Source organism: Aulostomus chinensis, chromosome 16 (assembly GCF_037954235.1).
Source record: "Aulostomus chinensis isolate RoL2024-O1b breed Wild chromosome 16, RoL_Achi_v1.0, whole genome shotgun sequence".
In the NCBI taxonomy this organism is placed as follows: Eukaryota; Metazoa; Chordata; class Actinopteri; order Syngnathiformes; family Aulostomidae; genus Aulostomus; species Aulostomus chinensis.
In genome coordinates this window covers 9,921,674-9,938,606 of record NC_141335.1, presented here as the reverse complement: position 1 = coordinate 9,938,606, position 16,933 = coordinate 9,921,674, and the positions used below count along the sequence as shown (strand labels likewise).

Here is a 16,933-nt window from a genome sequence, read left to right as displayed (position 1 = left end):
TAATCGCATCAGGTTTTTCCTCTTTGTCGAGGTCTGAAAAGCATTATTGGTCCTTTGTATGCGTGTCCCCGCTTCGATTGGAATCATCAAGGTTGACTATAGTCTTAGAATTTGAGGGGACCCCACCCACCTCCTCCAGCAGCCACCTAATGAAGACATATCACGGCGATGCAGCCATTAATTAAATCTGAATCAATGTTATACACTTCCATTAGATCACTCCATATTGAAATGACACTTTGGCCGAAGTTCAATAGGATCTTTTTCCTTCTGTCGTTTTTCTTCTGATCATTGCATCCTGCTGTAACCTATGCTCATTTCTGCCTTTCTGAACTGTCACATTCCCTTTCATTCATAATTCAGAAGTCACTGCATCTGCACATGTTCTCTCTGCTCGTGTTTGATGGCATACTCAGTCCCTGGATGCTGTTCTTTAAATATATCATGGAGTCACCACCATTCTTTCTTTCAGTTCCCTGTTTGCACTACACTCCTTCTTCCCATGGATTTGGATGATCCTGGAGGCTCAGCTGAGGTTCCATCTTCCATCAGCTTGCAGTACACCACCAGAACCATCACCTACTCCCTGAGGGGATTCCATCCACCGCCAGTCTTCATGAGCCTATACGCTCTACTATAGCTAGATCACCACAATGAGGTCTAATCATCCAATTCCTTTCCCACAATTAAATCGGAAATGTTATTATGCACTTCCAATGGATTTCTCACTACAGAACTAAAGTAAAATGCTGAGTTTTTTGCTGCTTCATGCTGAATTACATCCTTTTGTGGTTCTTGTGGGGGGAAAAAAAGTAATTTTGAAGCTGGAAGGGTATTTTGGATGCAGAAAACCTCTTGTGCTTTTGTCTGTCTGTTTGTTCTGTCTCACTTCTGTTGAAGTGGCTCCCTCATTTTGCATCACTCCTACACAGTATTTATCACCTGCATTGCCTGTCACTCTAACACATTTCTTTCTCCGTTATCACCTTGGCCAACATCTTTTCAAATGGTGTCATGTTAAAACTTGGTGAAATGGATTAAATTGCAAAGGGGGATGTTTGTATACTGGGTTTCAGTCAGCATGTTTTATTTTTTCCAGGTCAAATTGCCCTTCAATTTTTTTTAAATTGCCGGAGTCAAACAGCCCTGAAGTGAATATATCTCCAAACTAAACAGAGACTATTGATTGGGACAGCTTGTCAAGTGCAGTGCCTGTGGTCTGGTAGTGAGAGCGACAAAAAAACAGCTGAATTTGTTGTAAGAAAGACTGATGAGGCTCACAGGGAGAGACAAAATGGGTGAACTGAACAGATGATCTAACACAGAAAACAGAACTAAAGTAAAAAAGAACTAATAGCATGATAGAAACAGGTGGGAGAACATGAGGGCAAGGAAGGAGCTGATTATGTAAGACACAACAGGAATGCGGCATGGGGCTTAGAAGGACTGATTAATTTAAAATAAACAGCTGAACACAATTACAGGAGAAGTAAATGAGAAAATCTGACGTGAGGGACAGAACTACTAAATCAAACAGGAAACTTAAGTTAAATGCAGCAACCCAAAATTCAAAGCAAAAAAACTTTAAAGACAATGACTAAAAGTGCAACAAACAATAAATGAATCCTTGTGGAATTTACAATAACCCAAGTGCAAGAATTAGGAAAATTAGACTAATCCCTATATTATTTGTCACAGCTTGCAACTGTGTCTAATCCCTGAAATACATCCAGATAAAAAATCCATACAAATGAATTTATCTTGGACTCTTTTCAACATAAGATAAAACCCTATTCATGCATCCATCCAGTTTGTTAACCATCTTTTTTGTGTCGGTATACTGTATGGTTTTCTCATTAAATACAACATTCATTTTAGCATGTCTTACTCTGTCACAAATATCGAGAGTTCATTGTAGTAGTCATTCAATATCCATTCATACCGATGTTGTTTGTTGAGGTTTAATTTGATTTAGTGACCTCCAGCAACGAGGTTATGTTTTCAGTGTCATTTATCTGTCTGGTTGTCTGTCACCAGAATAGACAGAAATAAACCTTGGTAGAAGAACTGGCCATGGGCCAAGGTAGGGCCCATTCTATTTTGGGGCACATCCAAATTAAGAGGCAGTTACACTAATTAGTTTTGCTTTTGTTAACAGATGTGGACATGAAATTGACAAAAGGCTAGAATGGATGACATCACATTCAGAATGAAAGGTGTTGAAAAGTTCTCAAATTTCTCCTCAAAGCAAATGTGTCTTCTTGCACACAACTTGCTACGCAAAGAGACATACAGTTTCCTCCAAGGCCCTTCAAGTTACAGAACTAATCCCCAATTGTCCCATAGTCTGACGGGGATTTTAAGAAACAAATAACACAGGTGTATTTACTCTACAAATATTGTTCAGCTCTTCTAAACTGTTTCATTGATGGAGTGAAACTTTTTAAAACCTATTTAACGCAACCACAGAATTAACAGATTTTTTTTCAAGAACCAAAATATTCTGGGATCTAGCGTAGTGCAGACTGATCTATAATTAAGAAGAGATGTGATATACGAAGGACGCTTACCCTGGAGTACTCTGTGAATAAATAACAAGCAGTGTTCCCTTCTCCCTGCCAAAGATTGCCACTCAACTTTCTCATATAATATACAATGATGTATTCTAAAGCCGTCTCCACTGGAATTTAAGAGCCGAGTGAAAAAATGCATTAAGAGATGTAAGTGCAGAGGCAGGCAGTGCATTTAAAATGGTTCCATGAAAGTCCAAAACAGATGAAAACATTCACTGAATCATCTTCTTTCTGTAGCTTGGGCTAAAATGGGTTTTATGTCTGTACAAAAATACTTCTTTGGTGGTTGTTTTTTGAGAAACAGCGTGTCATCAATCCAGAAACAGAAAAAAAATATTTGTAAGAAGGTACACTTCAAATCTGTGTCCCCTTATAAGATAGAGTTTTTAGAAAACGTACGTGTTTTTTCATCTGGCTTTAACAGTAACTTAAGACAATTCAGTGTAAAATGAATAGTATTTATTGCCCAAGCAGTAGAAGAGGTTGTTGTGTAGAGCAGGACAATCCGTGTAAGTGCATTGTACAGTTCCTCAGATTTCTTCAAATTCACACAGAAGATTTGTGAATCAAAGTGTACCCAAACTAGAACCCTGTGGCATACCATTGTTCAAATTCACAATACTGGAAAAATAACCATCAGCCACAATAGCTTGTACTCCATTAATGATATACAGTACAGACCATATACACAAATGCCATCAAATTCATCAGACTGAATGTGTTTGAGAGGATTCATTTATTTATCTATCTATTGTACACTGTATGAAAAACCTTTAATAAATCAACTACAGAAGGGGACTGCTGACAGATACTGCTGTTAGAATACTGTGTTCAGGTCTAAATCCTGATCTACACATTGTACAGACAAACATACTCACTTTTTCTAGGGGTCGAAGACGCTTTCAGTTCTCACAGTCACACTGACATGAAAGCTCAACATTCAACAACAAAAAATGGAGCAGCTAATTATAGAAGCCTTAGCTGTTGTTGGTCTGCCATTTTTTAGGATTGATCAAATAAAGACATTCATCATTCAAGTATTTAAAAAAAAAAAAGAGTTCAATGATACAGTCTGAATACCAGGACTGCCTCCATACCCAACAAAGCACTATGAGCTGAGGCTCTTGGAAGTTATGTGACATTTTTAAATATATAACCTGATGAAAGAAACTTCATTAATGTCTCACATATTTTCTTTCCACAAGAGATAAAAGAGGAACCTTGAGCAATATTCATTAGGTAAGGATGAATTAGTCTTGTAGGATAATGTTTAAACCATTTTCTAGAAATGTGGTTTCTGGAAAGTTTCCTTTGCTATCAGATGATGATTTGGCTTTTAAATTGCATTAGCTTTTTCTTCTTGGAGCAGTGAAGCTTGTGCAAAGTATCTTTACATGTTGACATGATTTGTTCACAAAGCAGACAAAGGCTAGGTGGGTGGACCGACATGGCAGTGTGGCTGTAATGAGAGGGAAGCCGAAGAAACTGTCTAACAGGTAATGGTCATAAATGCGGTACTTGGCAGAAAATTACATAGAAGAGGAAAACCGGCCGAAAAATGTCTGAGACGTATATACAGTATTTATAACACAGTGTACATACGCACCCATATGCCAATCAAACAGTGGGTCATGTGATATGTGAAGATACATCTAGCATATACACTTGCACGTTTTCATTAATTCCTCAGGAAACATCCCTTGCTCTGCATTTCTAACTGTTTTGTCATTTTATCACTTTTTTCTGAGACGGCTGCAAGTGAAGAGAAATTTGAAAAGTCATCAGGCACAGAGCGTGTCCATGAAGATCTGAAATGAATACAAACCAAACGATGTTTAGAAAATGAGAAAGATGCAATGACATTTCTAAACACAGTTTCATAAAATGTTGATGGTACTAATGTCTAATGTCTAGATGCAATTTATAGGTAGACTGGATATACAAATCGCGGTCATGTTCGAAGAACAGTTGGGACTGCAATCATCTCAATCATACTGACGCATATTCAACAGTTTTTACTCCATGCTCATTTTAAATTCTGAGCCTTCCTTCCTATCTGATTGCAAAGTCATGAAAATGATGCAAATGTCACCCAAAGTCTTGAAACAAAGAATGTCTTTCATCAATCATCATTATATCAACGATCTTATCATGCTGGGGTGGTCGTGTTAAGCTTGATTAGTCTGAAACAGAATTATGCACGATTTCAGATGCATTATTGTTCAAGGTGGCTTGAAATTGTTTCTGTAAGTGCTCTGATAGGACACAGACTCAAATAATGCCTTTGTTATCGCTGCCAGTAATGATGACATTATCTTTAGAGGTACGTATGCAGTTCAAGGATTGGAAAGGGGTGTCCTGTACACAATTTAATGCATGAACTCCTCTGGGTCCACATTAGCAGGTCCATCATCTGAAGTCTGCCAAGATGTAATTACTCATGCATATGACTTAGGAGACTATGCAGAGGAAATTGAAATTACGCTGAGGTTATATCCTCCAACACGGCTCCATGTGAGGATCAAATTAAATCGGTAGATTGGAAGCGGAGCCCTCGTGCACACTTGTCAGGTAGTTACATGATTTCCTTTAGAGGCATTGGCCTTTAATGGTCTGTATGGCAGCCACATTCCTCAGTAAATTATTGTATAGACACATACATTAAAACAAATGCAGCCACGGTGAGAGAATGCCCTTTGTTAGACTCTAAACACACTTCTTCCCATGTAGCCAGTTACATCATTTGTTCCATGCAGAGTTTTATTAAGCAGCCACCTCAGAGGCAAAGCACTGGCGTACACTTCTAAAGACTCCGAAGGGAAGCACATGCCAGCAGGATGGTGGAAGGCAAAGGAATATACAAAAGGAAAAGACAGACACTCTGTCGCCTGTGGGAAGGAGAATATTTTATCCCGTAAGAGTTGGCTCGTTTCCTCGTGGGCATCTGTTGCCATAGCAACAGGAGCTGGGAGTTCTGTCATGCTGGCTGGTCAGTGGTGAGGGGTCGTAGGACACGAACGCGAACGGTAAGGTGCTTACAATCCTGATCATCGAGTTACTTCCCCCACACTTCTAATAACGCCTCTTTACCCTCATGATAAGACTTCAAACAGTGAATACACTCAAATATTCTTCAACAGAGAAATGAACACTTCTAAAAACTCTCATGATCAAAGACCGAAGTAATTAATTTAATAAGTAAATACTTAGTCCATTCAAGTCATACTGCCTTTTATGATTTAGGAATTGGATTTGACGGTGATACAAGGATGATTTTTGTAGGCCAACATGGAAATTAGCATCTGCGTGGAAAACAGGCTCTGTGTCAAGCTGTGATAATGAGCAATCTAAATGCAACAGTTACCTCTAATTTCCACCAGATGGGGCTGCTGTGCATTACGGCTGCAAAATTAACTGATTGCGGCCATTCTAGAAGATGCTACAGTTTCCACCAGAAGCTATGCAGTGCATTTCAGGCCTGTCCCAGAAGCGGCTCTACACACCGCTTCACAAGGAGTACGTGGCAAGTCTAATTTTGATGAAATGCGCGTCACTCTGACCAGAGCAGATAGAGCCACACAGGAACTCCCTGGACTAATGGTACAGTGTATCCACTCAATTTTCAAAATAAAACATGATGTTAAAAATCTAGCCAGGCTGTCTAGCAACCAAAGGATAGCAGGTTTGATCCTGCGATGCTTCGGTCAACATGTTGAAGTATCCTTGAGCAAGATACTGAGCCCCTAATTGCTCCTGATGGCCCTGCGATGGACTGGCGACCCATCCAGGGTGAACCCCACCTCTCGCCAGCTGGGATAGGCTCCAGCCCCCCCACCCCCACAATCCTTAATGGATAAGCAGGATAGAAAATGGATGGATGGATGGATAATATTTACAGATATTTTATGCCATAGAACAAAATGCTGAAATAGCTCAAGCTTGTGTTAACTACAGCGTTTCACTTAAAAAGCCGTTGACTTTGAGACGAGGGAATTGCATGTTCAACCGTTCAACAATTCTGACTTTCCACCAGGTTTTGGGCCCCATTCCTGTTTTACTTTATTACAACATATATTTTTGTACATTTTTCCAAACCTAAGCATAAGAAGAGTAGAATGCGATGTGCAAACCTCCTACTTAGACTCTGCGGTGCAGAAGGGAAAATCCCTGAGGTTCCATTTCAAAAGAAGAAATTAATTCACATGCACAAACTCCCTCTTTGCATTAAAAACCATTTCTTTGCTGTCTCCCCATCAGGCCATTCTCCCCTTCCGCTCAACACAATACCCGCCCTAAACCTGAGCACGTCACACAGGAAACCTCACTTACGTTCATTTTTTCAGTTGATCGTGGATGCACACATGCTCACATGAAACCGGCAGACCTTATCTCATCTCACATTTTGGCAATTTATTATTCCAAGGACACATTTCCAGCCATTTCCTCTTTCCTGCCGTACTTAAACACACATTCTCTCATCCTGACACACTCTCTAATAACAAATCAAATGTGCACGGTCCACCATCTGTCCTCTAGTTTCTCAGTCTCTGCTCCTCTTATAGTCCGAGTATTCAAATCACCACTCAGACCACCTACTCAACCACTGTGCATCCTTCATATCTGCAGCTTTGACACATGAAAGAGCAGAGGCAGTACACCTGGCCCTTTACCAGGACACTTAACCGGAGTGTTGAGAAACGGTGGACTGGTGATGGGTAGTGTTTCATCATGACCGCCTAACAATGCTGTGGCTGTGTTCCATGCACCCATTCATACAGTGACAGTGTGATCTCTCTCGCGCTCGCTCTGTCGGCATAGAACTGATAACTGACAGGCAGACGGAACCCTAATCCTCCACACTAAGGCAGGGGATTTCACTGAATGTGTGTGAGTGCATGAAATTGTGTGTGAGTGAACATTACATCTGTCACCTGGGGAACACATTCAACAAAACTCATACAAGCAGTTTGGATGTTTTTCCAGGTGTCTGCAGAGACTCACTCTTGACAGTCGCGGTCCTGGTGCAGTTGTAGAGAATAGCCAGCTCTCCAAACACCTTCCCCGGTCCCATCGTGCAAAGCTTCAGGCTTTCCTTTGTCACCTCCACCTTCCCATCTGAAACAAGCATAGAAATTCAGGTGCATCAATAAACATACTCAAATTGGACATTTATTTTGCCGCCTGATTACCCAGGTGTGCAAGAACTCTGCTACATTCATATGAGCAGCAGAGTTTCAGTGTTGAAATGGAGTGGATGATAGTTGTGTGAGGGCTCTTGCTTCATTTTGGGGGGCATCCAGCCAGAGTGCTTTTGGCTCACTGAGCTAGAAAAAAAGATTATTTTGCAGTGTGGGGTTTCCAGGGGTTACTGGGCTCCTATAAATCCTTGTGCATGGCCCTGTTAAATAACACTGCAGTGGCATCGACGTAAAAAATGACAAATTATGCAAATTACATTTTCTCTCAACATAAGGTAAATGTCATGTTGCAAGCAACACAATGGGAACAAATATGTTTAGGCAGTCACATTAAATGTAATCCTATTTTAAATGTATATCAATTATTGTTATTTTGTTAGCTTCTGCTTTTAGCACACTTCCACCATAATAGGGATCTTATAAATACTTGTGTACATAAAGGAAGAAAGTTTTACAATCACACATTTGGTTCATCGAGCATCGAACTGAAACAAGATCATTTTATTGTGTGATTTGATTTTTTTCTGATGTGCAGTGGCATGAACTTTGGGGATTGAAACAGATACCTCACCCAAAAAGTGTACTTTTAAGTACTCACAAATCAGTGCCTTGAGCTCACAGAGATATATTTTTTTCATCAGTAAACCTGATTTGACCTTTTTTGAGTCCAGAATGCAGAATAGCCAAGCTTGAAGCTAATAGACTTCATCACCACCAACTACAAACAACCAACCTGTTCAAAAAAATTGCTATTTTACAAATTCTCCAACTGGAAGGGTTATAAATTTCTGTTTGTGGAGCACAAAGCTGGCTGAAGAAGACATGGATTATACTGGATGATGTGCCTCAGAATTTGTACACGGACAGTTTTGCTGCTAGTTGGTAGCTATGTGGCGCCATTAGCTTCATGTTCAAAATACATAGTTGGGTCTTTTTGTATTCTGTCTGAAAAAGAACTTAGCCAGCTGTCTGTGTGAGCTGCAAACAACAACTTGCTAGTACTTGAAAGGCAAAATACACATTTTTGGGTTTAGTATCTTCTCAGCTTTAAAGAAATATCTGAATGTATTGCTATCACAACAGCCATGCTAACTTTAGCTTCTCACACCTAAGTTTGAAAAGTACGTTAGGTTAACTTCACATGTACAGAATGTATACGATCAAATTCAGATTTACGCCCACATGTGTGGTGCACTTGTGCATCCATGTAATTTTTGCATGTTTTGAAGTGCTTTTTTAAAAATGTTTTAGCACTTTTGTTTCTCTTAAAGAGATTTCTGAAGGAAGGGTGAAAAGAACAGGACCTAAAATGCAAAGTAAGTCTGACGGAACAGAGAGAGCTTCTGGCAGCATCAGTATGCTTGGCTGAGGTTTGCTAAACTCTTGGTTTAATACAGACACAAGTCAGCAGTGACTTGAATCAAAGCGTGTCTAATAATGTTTAATCAAAACTGCATTCTTTCGCTGCCTAAACCGATCCAAAAACGGGGCTCAGGATGCCAACATTGTTTTCCTGTTGTTAACCCCAAACCATCTGCCCGTTACTCTTCATCCATGAATGTAAACATAGACTGAACTAAATGAGCAAAGCATCAGGATAAAGTCAACTTTATTTCTAGTAGACAAGGTTGGTTTAGTAATACCACTTATAGCCAAATGAACTGCCACATTTGGTCTGCTCAACAACTGTCCAGGGATACATTGAGAGGAACTTTGGCAAACAATCAGTGAAACCCCGATGATTTGATTTTGATTGCCTGATGTTTTCATAAACTGAAATTTAATTTGCTTTATAATGTGATATCGTTGCTTATTTCTTAAAGTCGCTTTTGACAGAGAGCAGAAACAAAAGCAACAACTGAAAATCCAATAGAATTTCAATGTGCAAAAATGAGTGCTGTTCTAAGGTGAACTTGAGTGACCCCGTCCTCAAAGGCAGCGTTTGCCAACCTGGAACGTATGTTTATGTCGAGGGGTACACCGAAATATTGTAGTATCATCACAAAATTCTCCATCCCAAATAAGCCAGTGTTGATCGTATCCACTCTCTCGGCCTCTGATTGGCTCTGACCCTTCGTTATCTCATTTTACACGCATAATGGCACCAAGTACCAGCCAATCAGAGTCAGAGTAGGGTTTTGGGCAGTCTTATGTGGCTGTGCTCTCAGAAAACCTACATCCCTTTCTTCCTGGGTTGGAAAAGAACATCCTTTAGCCGTTAATATGTCACCTGATTTCCTTAAATATGAAAAAACCTCTCGCCTCACGCTTCTGGGAGCATTAAAACCTATCAGAGGAGGCAGTTCAACCGCTGAGGATCCACTTGTAAATCCACTTCAGGGTCTCACAGAACTAGCATTAACGTTAGCGGTGCCAGACAAGCTGATGGCGGTGCCAGCCCCATCTGTGGAGGTAGAGAGGGGGCAAACAGCAGGAGGTTTATGTGTAGGGTTGTGCAGGATTTACGGGCACTGCTTTTTTTACCTCATGGATATAATAAATTCCTAATGAGGTTTTGCCAACCAAACCACATGAAAAAAGCTCCATATTTATCTTCCTTAACAGTGCAAGACTGCCACTGTTTTTAGACACGCTTCATCAAGGATGCATGCTTTCCTGGAAACTTAACATTCCAGCGAGACTATGACTCTGATTCACAAAGAGCAAAAACCAGAAGAAAATAGTTCAAGTCAGCTCCAGGCAAGACGATAAGAGCAGCCGAGTCATCCTTGGAGGACAAAGTTTGACATAATATCCTTTTAGAGAAGAACTCAAAATCTTTCAACAAAAACTTTTCCCTCTTATTATATTTTCCACCTTACTGAGTGTGTCATTTTCACCATAATAGACGTGACATTTTTCAGGACCATACAGCATGAAATGATATGGAGGGGCTCTTAATATATGGCACCGGCTCCAGCTGCTTCTCACTGTTTTCATTGTCCCGATTCAGAAGAGCTTTTTTTTTGTCACGGTGCTATTCTGAAATCACTTTCACCGAAAGCTTTTGCCATGAAAACTAATTCTTTTAATAAACTTGTAAATCTTTTCATTGCTTAAGCATTCATCGCACAGACTCCAAAAAAAAAAGCTTTTTTTTTTTCTTCAGCAACGCAGGTGTAAACACAGGACTGCCTACTTGATTATATTTCATATAAAAGGACTCTGCTTGATCAAATGAAGATTTTTGTGTTTAATGGCAACATTTTAGTTCATGAGTGATCCTGGTATCAGTGCAGCTTTCAAAAGAGAAACTGAAAATAATTTCTCTCTTTTTTCTGCCCAAGCGAGCTGCCGTTTGTTACCATCGATCACTTCACCTCAAGATATCTTCCAAAAGAGACGAAACCTCTTTAGCAAGAAACTGTAAAAAGTATTTTTATGAACTGAATTTAGCTGAGATCATTATTCTCTCACTGGCCTCACAAAGTCTATAAAGACTTTGATAAGTGAGCTGGAATCACTGGGAGATTTAAGTCCAGGGGCTGGCCATTGAGAATCGATTGAGCTCCACAAATATGCGTCAGGCTCAGCGAACGGTTAAAAAAAAGGGGGGGGGAGGGTCGGGGGGGGGGGGGGGCTTAGATGATTGCTCGAAATCCACTATTAACTGTAAAACCTGGGTGTCTTACAAAGGGAGTGGAATAGAGTTTGATGAATAGAAATTGGCTAGGATCGCACAACTGCTGCCATTTCTTTGGTGTGTTTATCCTAGACAGCCTGTGTGTGTGTGTGTGTGTGTGGGGGGGGGGGGGGGCTAAGGCAGGTGTGCTGTAAATTGTGATAACATTTGAGAGTGGGATGGGTCCAAAAATGAGTTAAAAATGTGTGAATGACAACTGGTCAGACTTGTTTGAACTTTAGTGTGCAAATTGTGGAAAAGTAGCGATGTATTTTTTTAAATGTTTGAAGGAGATTATATATTATGGTCCTGTTTAATATTCTAATTTTGCTGGTGTCTTTAACCACAGTGTCATGGGTGGAGCCCCTTGTGATGTGTGAAAGGTCAACCAAACGGAATCACAAGACAGCAGAATGAGTCAAAAATGATTGACACATCAAAAGACCCAAATCTATAAGCTCAAGCAATGAAAAAGTGAATTTTTCATGATATGGCCCCTTTAAATGTTGAATGAATTATTTAACCAGGTGATGTATCTCCGGAGATACAGAGAGCAACTTGGAAACTAGAGGTTACATTGAGCTTTGATGTATTGCAAAGCCTAGCAAAAAAAAAAAAAAAGGGCAGGTTTTTATGTGACCGGATTAGTAAACGCTGCGGAATACAAGGGCATTTGTATATTAATGATCGACTATCCAAGGGTCCGTAATTGGGCATTTCAATTTCATTGTGCGAAATCAACCCTAATAAGGTTGTGTTTACATTTGCATGTGAATGTGTTTCTTGCAAATTCATTCAAAAGGTTCCAAATCTATTAGCAAAGCAATTAACATTTTGACTTTTTTTTTTTTAAACGTGATTTATAGATGTGTTGTTCAAATTAAATTTTTTTTGTGTGTGAGTTGCTCACAAATTATTCATGACAGAATCAAATTAGTCAGAATTTGCATAAAGCTCTTCCCCACATGCGTTACTCTCATTTTAATGAGTCGTCAACTCATTATTTCACAAATATAAAACATAAGGAAGCCTTCTGATGCTGGTTCCCGCAGAGTAATAATCTTTTTTTTAAGATTTATGCAAAGTTGTTACCGAATGTCACCTACTTTTACGCTGAGCTGTTTCTCAGTTCGAATCTGCAAATCAAAATAAACAGAATTCCCTCTGTCACATGATGTTTCTTTCTATATTTTCAAGCATCCAGTATGGGACTCTCAGCAAAATTCTTCACGAGATGGGCTTTTTCGACTTTAAATAGGTGGTGCATCACTAATGGGGTATTGTGATCTTTAAATAGGTGGAGAAAGTCACGTACTACATGCATAAAAGTACATGTTATGCTTTTCCTTTTTTTTTCCCATCTGAAAGTAGAGAGATTGCTAGTGGCACAGGGGGCGTGAGAAATGAACAAAGAGAAGCCCACGACTTCAGCCTCCAGGTATGAGACGTTTTATTTCGAGTTACGTAAGAATAAAAACAACATCTTAAACAGTTTGTTTTCAACCACCGACAGATGGTTTGAAACATGTACACTCAAGCCTTTTTATGCCCAAAATGAATAAATAACATCGGGAGGGTTTCTTTTTTTAATATAAGATTTGAGTAACACACCCTCTAATGAATGCAAAGGGGGAGTCCCCATTTCCTGGTCTTGAACCTGGGTCCACGGCGCACGTGTGGGTGGGGGTGACCACCCGCTGTCATCGCTATACCTACCATGCAAGTGCTGCTTGGATTAAATTCTACCTTTCAAGGGGAAATACCGAGCTATCTCAGTCATATGAGACAGCAAAATTAGCAATAAAGGATTTAATAAGAGCAGATAATCGTGGTTGGAGTTCACATTAGGACAAACACGACTGCATTCTCAGCTTGACACGGACAAAACTAGTAATTTCCTGTGTAGAGCCAACTAATTACAGTAATTTCTCAAGTCCGACAAATGTGTGCAGTAATGGTACTTTGGACTTGGCTAGCAGGCTTTGAGGGAATTCCTGGGAAATTCAGTAATCCAATCATCCATTTTATGAATGTTCTTTTTTTTCTTCTTCTTCTTCTTCTTCTTCTTCTTCCTCCTTCATTCAGAAGTTTGGATGCGTCCACACACAAACACGCGTTCCAACTCTCATTTCCTCTTTGTGTCTAACACGATCTGTTTTATCTTATTCGAGATTCACCTCGCATATGCCGGCGTTATTCAAAACTTACTGATAAAATATCACCCACAGGCAAATAAACTCTCTCACCGCATCTCGCCAAGTAATTTAACAGTAGCTGTGTTGTTGAAAGTCAAATCAAAAATATGATAATCAAAACAACTGGAAAATTAAAAATGCAGAAATACTGAATTCATAATGAAATTCATTAAATTTTCCATGATTTTTGTGTGTGTGCGTGGGTGCGTGCATTCTTTCCCTAAGGCTGTGTGGATGGCTGACCAAATGAATGCTAATGGTACTTCGCTCCGCATAGCAGGGCAGCAAGACACACACACACACACACACGCACACACACACACACACACACACACACACACACACACACACACTGGCTCAACATCAAATGGGATTCTGGATGAATTCCACATCAAAAGCTTCCATCTTTTGGGTTGACTATCTCACACAGGTGTTGGAAAAAAAAAACCTCTCCAGCAGAGATGGGAAGTAGTGAAGTACAAATACTTTCTCTCTGTACTTGAGTACAACAACACAACCCACATCAAAGTAGTGGTACAACATTATCTCATTTTTACCTCAAAGATGCACTGCATATTGGAAATTGTATATATTATTTTAGGATAGTAAATGTCGTAGTTTTTGTTAAATTCTTATAAGTACAGCATGGGAAAAGAGCCTGTTAAGGGACAGGAGGGTAGGGACTTGGTTTGAATCAATGCTTCCCCTTTTACACAAGTACATCACACTTCTACTTGAGTGTGTGTACTTCTGCCACCTTTTATGAAGACTAAAGTTAATGTATACCATCTAACCCTTCAGCAGGAGTACACAGAAGATAATCACTACTGATATCTGAGGAAATTAAAAACATCCTTCCAAGACACTTTGAGACAACATGGTGGCCGCATTTAAATCTGCGAGCTTCAAAAGGTCAGACGCAGGGGAGAATAAAACATAGCACGATTCGTTCTTCCCCCTCACACTGACAGTCAGAAACGTCAAGAAACAGGATGTGAGGGAGTCGAAATCCCAGAGAGCATAACATCCGAGCAGCAACTCATCCTGATGACTTCTTCTTCCGCCACTGCTCAAGGGTCAGATTAGCCAATCTTATCCCTCTCTCCATTAGAGCCGCAGAGGAAGTGACCCCACATCAAGAAGAGCGTCCCTTTATCCTGTTCCCAGTAGAAAAAAAATGGACCATTTACATTGAATTATATTCAAGTGGATACAATACTCCAGATTGACTTCTGGTTAACATGATGTGTTTGTAAGAGAAACACATTGTCTGACAGTTTGAATGGTTGGTTTGAAGCAAGCCAGACGCTGAAGCTCCTTTGGCCAGTCGTGGGATCAATTTAAAAAAAGGTTCAATGTTTTTAAAAGCCACCGTCTGCAAAAAGCTTCACCGAAATTGTAGCTTTTTATTTTGTGCAGCTCCAAACATCATTTATTTTCACCTTATTCTTTCAAAAGAAATAATGTGACTGCTCCCAAAAAAAATATTTATGGCAACCCATTTAAGAAAAATGAGACAACATGGTGAGAAAACATCAGAGGGTGAAAAATGAAATAAATAGACCTGAAGATGAAATGAAACATTGGTTCAAGATGAAAACTTTTGTGTTTGAACCTAACAGAACCTGATTGAGTTCACTTGTTTTTTTTCCCCTCTCATTCTTACCAAAGAACCGTGACCATTTCCAATAATACGCATAAGTCACTTTGCTCTTCAGCTAAAACCAAAATTAACCTGGCAGTTTATGAAAATACAGCAAAAACAAACACAGAGGAAGAGAGAGAGAGAGAGAGAGAGAGGAAGGGAGGATGGCTAAGGAGATGTGATAAGTTTTGAGTACTCAGCCATTGAGAACGACAGAAATACTTAGTGTTGTTATTTCTGGGAAGCCATGTCTGTGTTTCCACAGAATACAGGATGATGCATTGCTGGAGAGAGCAAAAATGGGGGATCGAGGTTGAAGAAAGAGGACAGAAATAGAATAGGAAGATATATCGTTTGTTTCTGTAGTTTCAGAAAGTGCAAGCGTGCTGCCTCATGATTGTATTTACTATGAAAAGATACAAACTTTTGCTCACCAGTACAGTCATACTGGTGATGAAGCCCAGCAACGGGTGAGCCGGTAATGGACATAGAGGTTTATAAATACAAACAACTAATCATAAAAGAAAGTGGGAAGACAGCGCGAGAGCTGGGACGGAGCCGACTGGCTTAGAAACATCGAGTGATCGAAGACACTCGGGTGATCACAAGTCTTAAAAAGCAGGTAAACAAAAAAGGCAGGGAGTAGAAGCGCACAGGCAGAAGGGAAGAGTGATTTCAAAAGAAAAAAAAAGACAGTACTTAAACAGAAGGTGAAACCTGAAGCAGAGAAAGGAACAACACAAAGATCCAACCTTTACATAGCAAAACTGCAAGTCGAGAATGAAAAAACCCAAACAATCCAAAAAGAACTGACAAAAAAAACAAGAAAGAATTTTCCCAGCTCAGACCAATTTGACCAAACACTGAAAATGTTGTTCTGCTCATTAATTGACATTTCTCTTTTGTTTTGAAGGCATTTTTTTTTCTGAATGTGGTCTCCATAGTTACAATAACATGAGCTGCAGCCTGTCCTCTTGCTGTAGCCAACAGAAATTGTATCTACATGATAAACTGGAAGGCTTGGAGAGTGATTGTTTCTGTACTTTAGTTCTATTATACCCCCCAATTTCATCAGCAACTTTTCTGAGTGACACTGTTCAGTGGATCAACCCCCAAAATTCAAACTTCCTCCATTCCTTAAAGCTAGTTTTTGGATTTTTAAATGTTTTTTTTTTTTGCATAATCCCACTCACAGACAAACGGCATTAAAGGCAGGATCTCCTTTGGCGGACAGAAGCTTTACGCTCTCCTAAATCTTTTCATTTGCGGCACGAGTAAGTCTGGGCTCTCCTCAAAGCTAAGATAGACGTTAAAACTCTGAGTGAGTTTTAGGGTTTGCTCCTCCATATTTGTTTCACAGAGCAACAGTCTCACAAAAATATACTTGCAACAGCTTTCTGTCAACACACTTGAGCGGTCCTATACTGTATCTGTGCAGCTGCAGGGGCCTCACCCATGAGGCAGGAAGAGGAGGGCTGAGATGGTGGCGGTGTGCAGCTGACAGACGCTGATTTACAAAGCAATCCCAAAATATCGTTGGCCACATTCGCACTGGAAGGAAGAAGTAGCCAGAATCAGATTTTCTTTCATCATACGTGACTCAAATCTATATTTCCCAATGTGAACAATCATGTTCTTACAGTTTGTTCAATTCTGACTATGTGGTTCTATGCAGGTTTCATTTATTTTTGTTGCAATCC

The 16,933-nt window shown here is 39.9% G+C and overlaps 1 protein-coding gene and 1 long non-coding RNA gene across 5 annotated transcripts in view; one reads left to right on the top strand and one right to left on the bottom strand.

Annotated features, from left to right (window-relative positions):
* LOC147247428 (uncharacterized) overlaps window positions 1-2,021 on the top strand; it is a 35,099-nt gene extending 33,078 nt beyond the window's left edge. The window contains exon 4 of the long non-coding RNA XR_015109343.1: window positions 473-2,021. This is a non-coding gene — a long non-coding RNA (uncharacterized LOC147247428). The remainder of the gene's footprint in view (window positions 1-472) is intronic.
* LOC147247427 (cGMP-dependent protein kinase 1) overlaps window positions 1-16,933 on the bottom strand; it is a 94,625-nt gene that overhangs the window by 53,577 nt on the left and 24,115 nt on the right. For all 4 annotated transcript variants that reach the window (XM_086179745.1, XM_086179746.1, XM_086179744.1 and 1 more), the window contains exon 3: window positions 7,575-7,688. In XM_086179745.1, coding sequence (XP_086035871.1) covers window positions 7,575-7,688 — 114 coding nt within the window. The remainder of the gene's footprint in view (window positions 1-7,574; window positions 7,689-16,933) is intronic.